Below are 9,031 nucleotides of genomic sequence, written 5' to 3'. Positions count from 1 at the left end.
TGGACCGGCGAATTGGAGAATGACCAAGGTCGAACTGTCCGAAGTGAGCCGCCGTGCGACACAACTTACGGTCAGGGGGCGGATGTGGAGAAGTGCTGAATAAGAATTGTTCTCCGAGAAAGGCGGCAGGGCCGATCGACTGGAGGCGTGGGAGATCGGCGATCGAGAGACAGGCCGCAAGGATCTACGGATCAGAAGGAGTTCTTCGGGAGATCTCAGGTGGTCCGATGACGCCGGCGCGTGAGGCAGGACATGTGGCAAGCCGGATTCTGGGTGATCGTGCTCGAACCGCGGCGTGATTCGGAGCCGACCCAAGTCCAGATCGACGACGGAACTCGCGGATCTGGGATGGCCGAGGACAGAAGGTGATGGATCGGCGGCGCATGGCAACCGGCATAAGTCATCGATCGGGGGTTGATCGCCGATCGCCGATCGAGGTCGATCGTGGATCACCGATCGGGGCCGATCGTGGATCGACCAGGATGGGACGCACATGGAGGACGAAGTCGGGACAAGAATCCAGTAATCGTGTGGTTGTAGGAGGGTAAGCAAGATGGTAGCATTAGGGAGAGACCAGCTAAACATAAATCAGAGCAGAATTTGCACCGAAGACCACAAGTCCCATCAAGTCACCAAGTCCCAGGAACTACATTGGCCTCGGCAGCGTCGACACTTTGGGTAGTGAACTAGCGGTACGGTTAAGACTGGATTAATACATTGGCCAGCTTGACCTACTCTAGTGATCTATCTCTTGTGTGCAAGTCCTCGATCGACCGGGTATTAGTGCTTGACCGGCGACCGTTTCTCCTCTCGATCAACCTCGATCCCGCTATAGGAAGCGGCAAGCAACTTAGGAAAGGAAGGAACACACCCGGAAAGGCAATCACAGACCTTGGATCAACTCCAGGCCGACCGATCGCAGCGAACAACCCTCGATCGGAGCGTATACTCGGACGCAGAGCGAAGACTACCGCGCTGCTCCACAAACTATCCCCGCGTCACGCCAAGACACTCGATCTTCACCAAGTGCTGCATCTTCGGAGCCCCGAGAGAGCAGATCCAGCCCACCGACGGGTACACAAGGTGAGAACAAGTTCAGCCGATCACGGATCGTTGGGGGAACCCCTCCGTTAGTCGGTGTCTGGGCGCTGATGGGAAGCTCGATCAGGCCTTAACCAGATTTTGGCCGATCCCGCTACACCACAGCTGAAGGCAGCCGAGGTGGTGTTGGCGCCGCGCACCGCCAAGTCGCAGACCGTGACGGTGTCCACGAGCGTGACGCTGGTGGACTCGGTGTCGTCGCGCGCTGTGGTGGTGGAGGTGTGGCATGTGGTTCGGAGCATCCCAGACCCTCGCTCGCTGGTGTCGTCGGCGGTGATGTCGCAGCGGTTGGTGGTGGAGAGCAGAGAGGACGAGCCGGCGCTGCTGTCTTTGAGCGCATTGAACGTGCTGAGCGAGTCGCTGGACAGCGCCGCTGTGTGGTCGGAGTACTGGTCCGTTGGATGTCAGTTTGCATGGAGTAGCTGTGGCCAAGGCAATTACGAATGCTGATCGGTTGGGATCACCATTAAATGTTGCTGTGCGCAGCGGTGGCCGTGTGGTGGAGTTGATTTCTCGTCGTATCTCTCCCCTCGAGTTAGCTGGTACGAACGGCGAAAACGTTAGCTTGAACGGTTTGGAGCTGCATCGGAAGGATTCGTTCATGGGGATTTTCAACGGATCCGTGGAGCTTGCTTTCCACTCCAAGGTTAGCTCGATGGAGACGGTCGAGGTGGCGCGTCCTCTTCGTGTTGTGTGGAATTCTCAGACCATTGATGTTCCAACCAATGACACGGTCAACGCCACCCAATACGTCGGACCGTTCACCATGGAGTCGGTGGTTTTGGAGAATGAAACTGTGAGCTTATTCCCAAGAAGGTATGTTTCTACTGCCCTGGATCGTGGAGTGATGGAGCTGTCTCGGTCTGGCGTTGTGTGGATTTTTTTTAAATATGAGCATGGCGCTACCAGAATGGTCCAATTGGGTACTGCTCTATCGAACCAGAAGTCATCGCTACTGGGCTGTTGGCAGTACTGTGCAAGTACCAAACTCAACCTGGATGGAATTTTCGGAGTTAGTGCTAGCCCCGCGTGGGAACGGACTGCAACCAGTGAACTTGTCGGTGAATGTGTCACTGCTGGACGTTGTATCTGGGGATCTCTTTGTGGTACAGCTTCAGCACAAAACCCATTTCGTATTCGACCCAATGATACTTCTTGTTGACGCGCTAAACGACGCGTTGGTGTTTGAGGCCGAGTAGGAGACCCCGATTCATTTACCCGCAGATCCAGTTGGGATGATCGCGAGCATTTTAGAACAGAGCAACAACAGTGGAACTTGGTTCGTCGACAGTGAATTGCGGGGCGTTCGTTTCAACGGCATTCGAAATTTTACGGTTGACGGGCGGAATTTGACGACACGATTACAGCGATACCATACCAATGTGATTTTGCCTATTGCGCGGAAGGACGTCAGTGAAAGCAATTTCGTACTAGTTGCTCCAGCCGATGGGTTCTCAGGCGTGACTAACCTTTCCTTTGCCTATATATTTACGGAAAAGTATTCCATGATGAAGCTGGAGGTCGAAATCAAGGTGCTGTTGTATTGGCTGCCAGCCCCTAAGGAGGTCGATCCAGTTTCGATGGATCTACTTGGAGATGAAAGCCACAACACGACCATATCGGAGGAGACGTTGGATGAACTTATTTCAACCGTGTTCGTGGATCCCGCTTACCGAAGAGATTTCCTGTTATACATCTCGTCGACTCCGCTTGCGTTTGCTGTCCAAGCTGACAAGTTCAACGGATATCAACTTGTACCAGAAAATCGTTACTACTTTGGGTACGCAACCGTCCAGCTGAAAGCTATTCTTCAAGACAAAAACATTCCGGCTGGGGAGACATCCACAAGCCACCGCCAGTTTGGAGCACTTCCTAATGTTACGCTAATTGTAACTGTGGATCTCTTCATAGCGCCCGTAGCGACAATTCCTCTCCTGAATGCCACCGTTGCCCGAGTCACGCCTCCGCATGGAACGGCGCTGATAGTCTCGGTCAACGCCATCACGCTGCAAGATCTGGATGGCTCGGAGGAGCTTTCCGTCGAGCTGTCTGCGCAGGTGGGGCCGGAAGCACTGGCAGTGTTTTTCAACAGCCAGTTGCAGCAGCCAGATACTACCAACGGTGACACGACTTCGGAGTCCGTTGCGTATGCGCTACCGGTGCCGACGTCGACACTCGCTAGCATCGTTGACGCAGAAGTGAGGCTGGTGGCATTGGACGCTGCGTTCTCTGGCACGTTCAGCGTATCTCTCACCGCGACGTCCCGCGAGCTCTACTACACGAACATGTCCACCACGAATGCGACTGTGGCCACTGCGGTGTACACGGCCGAGGTGGGGTGGACGCCAGAGCCCGCAGTGTACTATGCGACGCCGCTGGACGTTTGGTTCGAGGCTGAAGAAAACACGGCTGTGGTGATTCCGCTGAGCAGTATTCGCGCAAGCTTACTGGCAGGCGTTCCGTTGGCTGCCGAGGACGGGCTGCAGTACGGTCCGTGCCGGCTCGCCTGGGACGCAGGCCGCGTCGATGCGGTGTTCGTGGACGATGCGAGCGTGACAGCGGCACCGCATTCCTTTGGCGGCGACTCGGGTTTGCTCTCACCCCAGATCAGTCGTTTGAATTTGAGTTGTCAGAGAACGTGAGCGTGGTTCCCCGCCAAGGCTACTACGGCGAGCTGACCGTGTCGCTTTCGGTGGAGGCGCATTCGTCGACGACGAGCCAAGTGTATCTTCTTGCGGCCAATCTTCGGGTATCAGTGGTTCCTGTGGCGAGTAGTCGTTTCTTCACTTCGGCGCCGAACGGATCTGCGTTGGTCCACCTGGGGTTCAACCGCGAACTGGGCATTGTTGTGGGCGACAGCGCGGCACCGAGCACGTGGTGCACTGAGATCGTGTCATTACTCGTTGACGTGGACAGCAACGCAGACGCTGTGGTGTCCGCGCAATCGCCGTTGTTCTGGCTGTATAGCGGGGGCAGTGCGGGCGTTGGCAGCTCTCCGTGGCCATCGAATGGTATGTTCACGATTGATGAGAAGGCGGGGAGTATTAGTCTGAACGGCACCTTCGCGGTGCTGCCTCCTACGGATTACGTCGGTAGTTTGCCTGTGACGATGCAGTCGGTAGCAGTGACGAGCAACTTGATTCCGACAGAGTTTGTGTCGAGTGATGCAGTTAGCGGTGCGAGTGGAGAGGAGCATGCGTGGCTGACAGCGTCGATTGTGGAGAGCGTTCTGCCAACACAGTGGAACCACGCCCAGGCGCCTACGTTTGGCGTGGTGAAGGCAAGCTCTAGGGTGTACGAGGACGAGTTGGCAGTGTTGTGGATCTCGCAGCTCGAGGTAGCGGAGCTGGACGCCACTGCTGCGGATATGAACGTGACTCTGGAAGTGTTGCTACCGGAGACAAGTGTCTGTCAATGGGTCGTCGGTGTTGATGAGCGGCAAGGAGACGCTGGGCGGCGTGGTATACGTGGTGGTACAGCTTCCGGTTGACTCGGACGCTGTGCATATTGCTGCTGGTCCGAGCCACTAGACGCCCGCGGAAGGTTTCCTCCGCGCGTCCGTATATGCGTTCAGCAACTGGAACGCGACGACGGTCGCAATGAGCTTGGATTTCCTGACGGTGGCGGAGCCGCCGTCGTTGTCTATTGCGATGTCGAACGCGTCGATCAGCGAGGGCGGCGTGTTCTACGGCAACATCACGGTGGTGCCGACGAAGGCGGAGTTGTACTACCGGGTCCAAGTGTTTTACCCACCTGCTTATATTGCTCAAGCGGCGGATGCTACCTTGGGCCAGAGCTGGTCTACAGGTACATCAGGTATTTCCAGCCACCTGCTTTCGTCGTTTTCAACAACCCTGGGGTCAGGCGTTGGCAAGGTTACGACAACATCGTTGTCATTGATGCCGATTGCAAGGATTTCGGGGAATCTGAGCGTGGATGTGCTGGTGGTAACGTCAACAGTGGACATAGGCTCGGACTTCTTTGGCTCCGAGTGCTATCTACGTGCTTCCAGCAGCAAAGATGTTTACAGCTGTCTACCTTCTGCGCAGTGGAAATCCATGACGGTGACATCGCAGTCGATGGCCCTGGTGATCTATCCAGTGGCGGAGGCTCCGAGGTTTGCGGCATCTCCAGGTGAGCTGTCAATCGTGGAGAACGGCGTCGCAGTGGTTACAGTGAGCAATTGGACCCTCGGAGATACCGACGGGTCCGAAAGCATGTACCTACGTCTTCAGTGCGGAGGTACCTCCTGGCAGAAGGTGTCCGTCGACGGTATTTCAAGTAATGGTTCATTGGATACGACTTCATCAACGACGAGCTTCGAGTTGCGTCCGCTTGCTACTTACCGGAGTGACACGCAGGCTGACCTAAGTGTGCAACTGAGTCCGCCGTCGTACTTCTCCGGGGTTATTGGATGCACTCTGGTTGCACACGCCATTGACCGCAGTGGCGCTTTCGTCTCGGAGGACACGTACGAAGTTCTGTCGAGCGCGACGGTGACCCCGGTGGCGACAGTGCCACTCGTGTCGCTGACGACGACGTCGTTTAGCGCGGTGGAAGACGGCGTGGCCGTGTGCGACTCGGTGTCGGCGTTGCTGGTGGATGCGGACGGGTCCGAGGCGTTGTTCTTGGTTGTTGATTTGGGCGAGTACGATCGGTACGTGACATTTGTGACGTGGCGATCGGGCGAGTCGGTGGCGTCGTTCTCGACGAAAGCGGACGGAGCGGTGCCGTCGATGGTGTTTGGTGCGCCGTCGCAGCGCGTTGTTGCGGTCGGTGCTGGTGGTGTGGAGATGCACGGCAGTGTGGAGATCGGTTTGGTAGCGGGATACAGCGGCGAGCTGCATTTGAGCATCTGGAGCACGTCCGTTGAAAGAGGTTTACTTGCCTCTGGTGTTGCTCCTGACACGACTGTCGCTCGTGCAGGATCACTCCAAGTTCTGGTGTCGATTACTCCGATCTGCCATGTCGCCAATGTAGTATTGAACCCAGTGACGACTACAACAAAGCCTTTGGTGGCTGTCCCTATTGAAGTGGTTGGCTCGACAATTGACACGGATGGATCGGAGGTTCTTTCAGCGCAAGTGGCGGTGAATAGTTCCGCAGTGTTGAGTTTATACGGGACAAATGCATCAGAGAACTTGCTTGCTGGTGGTGATACGGCCGTTCTGCCTCGTGTGGATTCACAACCGGTCTTCCGCGTGGATCAGACATTCACCGTAGTACCTAGAGCGGATTTTGTGGGGTTCTTTATGGTAAACGTGACCGTCAAGACCACAGAGTTGGCAACTGGAGAGACGAAATTTATATCCGTCGTAGCAACGATACTCGTGACCCCGGTGGATCCGGTTGTGCGTTTGAACTCAGTATCTCACGCATACTGGAACGAATTTGTGCAGGTGCCGTTTCAGCGGCTGGATGCGCAGCAAGAAGTTGTAAACCGCGAACACCTTCTCCTTTACGTGGAGAATAGGACCCAGGTTGCTGATATTTACGCTGGCTTCAAGCGGCTGGCAGCACTTACACTTGGAGCTGTGGATCTCTACGTGATCCCGTACACACTAAGGGATGTGGTGAGTGTGCGGCCTCGGGAGTATTGGTACGGCTACATGAAATTATTCACTCTCGTAACTACGGTGGCTTTCGATATTGCATCGACTCCGAACCGAACCGCGTATCAAGGCGCCAGCGACGGTATTGTGATCCTGGACATTCCTGTCATGATTCATCCGCGACCCATTGTTCCGTCCTCTTCTCTTGCTACATCTTCACGTGGAGGCTTCGTTGTTGGGGGGAAACCGATTTCGCTTACGTTTGATAGTGTTTTCCCGTACGACGGGTGGGGGCGATCCATTACTGGGGGTATGGCCAGTCAATTGGCAATTGCCCCACAAAGTATTGTGGACTCATTGTCGACGAATCTTTCCATGTCGGTGAACAAAGCTGCTCTACGAGGGGTTGGAGCGTACGGACTGTATTCGGCGGGTAACATTTCAGGAGACACCCACCTTCGCTTCCGAAAGAGCTCATACTAAGGACCAGTGTTGACAACGGTGACGACTAAAACCACGGAAATTCTCCGACAGACAACGCTTACAAATGTTTCCAACGTTAGGCTACAGCTGGTTGGGGAGGCCGGCCGAGGAGCTCTGGGCTTCGGCAAATCTATCAGAGTCTTCCAAGTTGGTGACAACCAAAACGTCACGTTCCCCCTATCAGATTTCGGACTGATGAGCGAACTGAATGATCTCGTGAGCGTGCAGGCGCTCATCGCTGACAATGCTGTGGACGGGTTGATTGTTGGATCGACGCTGCTGACGGGTGAAGCTGAGACGCAGTGGGGATCAACGGTGAAGTTCAGCGACCTGCACTACGAATTCCATGGGAGCAAGAGTCCCACGTGTGTACCCGCTGCGGAGCCGTCGTGTTTACTCAGCCGAGTCATAACGGTGATGCCGCGCAAATACGTCGCACAAACCTTCAACGTCACGATGAAACTGGTGTCGAGAGTCTCGATCAACGATACGGCGTTTGGGTCACTCTCGACAGTCACCACATTTGCGAGATGTCGAGTGGTGGTGACGCCCGTTCCGAACACTCCAGCGCTGGTGTTGAACAGTGCGTCAGTGACAATGCTCGAAAATATATCTGGTGCATTTACGATTGTGGAGGCATCTACGCCCGTCATTGAAGTGGACACGAGTTTTGATCCACTTTACTTGGACGGAATTCAAGTCGACAGGGTTACTGTCACAACTCCTGCAGCTGCTGGTACGGCAGTGCTTCTACCGAGAAGCTCGGCAATGACTATCACATCGAATCGACTCGTGACACTTGTGCCCCGCCGAAACTTTGCAGGGAGTTTTACGATTCAAATCGGCGCCACAATTATTGAGACATCGACGGGTGAAACTACACGCGTTTCAACGAGTGTATCAGTCAGCGTTGCAGTTGTTGCAGACACACCAGTGATGCACATCGCTACAACTGAAATCCGTGTCAACCAAAACGTCCCTGGCGAATTCACAGTCACCTCCATCGCTTTGACGGATGCCGACAATTCTGAAACACTCCGGCTTGTGATTTCGGATTCAAGTGGATCGGCGCTGAAGACAGCGGAGGTGTCTGGCGGTGCGCAGTTGGTGAAGGACAATGCCAGCAGCAAGTTCGTTCTGGCGGCTCTGCCTGCTACGTCAAGCAACTTGCTCATTCGGCTCACTCCCGTCGCGACTTGGTTCGGTTCAACACAGCTTCAGATCAGCGCGATGTCTCGGGAATCAAGCAACGGCAATGAGGCCACCACCTCAGTCAGTGTGACTTTTACTGTTCTTCCGGTGGCCGACACACCTACGCTTGTCGTGGAGAATACTCGTGGACAACTAACCCAGGCGACCCGAGTCGGCATTGTGTCCGTAGGCGTTCCAAACCATGCCAAGTTGTATGCGACGTTGCTGACAGGGTACTTGATTCCGCGATCCACTGATTTGATCGAAGTTAAGTGGCAGTCGCAGGTGCTCTCGTTGGAAACTATGGCTGATATTTCCTCGTCCAGTTTGTATCGACTGCCATCGACTACGACGCTCCAGCAGCCTACCATTAGTGTGAGCACTGCGAAGTGGGTGAGTTCAATTACGTTCGACGTTGTGGTCGTGGCAGCTATCAGCGTCTCGGGTACTTCACAGCGGACCTCTCAAGCTACAACTGGGTATCTTTTGGCAAAAGGCCAAAGATCCGGCTTTCTCAGCACGAGGAGAGAGTGCACGGCGAAGACAGGATCAGGCCCCCATCGCGCGACACGTGGAACCGCCAGTTGCAGCTGCACATAGGTTAGTTTAGAGTTAGCTCATTCTCCAATCTGCTCCGTCGAGCAACGAGTCCGCTTCCCTCAAGATCTCCCTACTCATGCTGTTACCTGGACTGCGCACAATGC

The 9,031-nt window shown here is 55.1% G+C and overlaps 2 protein-coding genes across 2 annotated transcripts; both read left to right on the top strand.

The window, feature by feature from the left end:
* Nucleotides 1-2,606: 2,606 nt before the first annotated feature.
* Nucleotides 2,607-3,743, top strand: PHYSODRAFT_506352 (hypothetical protein; the record flags this gene model as incomplete). The annotated part of the gene is made up of 2 exons (XM_009530710.1): nt 2,607-3,158; nt 3,207-3,743. The coding sequence occupies 2 exons, from the start codon at nt 2,607-2,609 to the stop codon at nt 3,741-3,743; spliced, it is 1,089 nt and encodes a 362-aa protein (XP_009529005.1).
* A 467-nt stretch (nt 3,744-4,210) lies between these two features.
* On the top strand, nt 4,211-8,927 carry PHYSODRAFT_505790 (hypothetical protein; the record flags this gene model as incomplete). The annotated part of the gene is made up of 5 exons (XM_009530709.1): nt 4,211-4,522; nt 4,625-4,669; nt 4,731-7,086; nt 7,144-7,154; nt 7,188-8,927. The coding sequence occupies 5 exons, from the start codon at nt 4,211-4,213 to the stop codon at nt 8,925-8,927; spliced, it is 4,464 nt and encodes a 1,487-aa protein (XP_009529004.1).
* Between the last annotated feature and the right edge of the window lie 104 nt (nt 8,928-9,031).

Source organism: Phytophthora sojae (genome assembly GCF_000149755.1).
Source record: "Phytophthora sojae unplaced genomic scaffold PHYSOscaffold_5, whole genome shotgun sequence".
Taxonomy (NCBI): Eukaryota; Oomycota; class Peronosporomycetes; order Peronosporales; family Peronosporaceae; genus Phytophthora; species Phytophthora sojae.
Note: the sequence above shows the minus strand (reverse complement) of the source record. Positions and strands in the feature narration are given on the sequence as shown.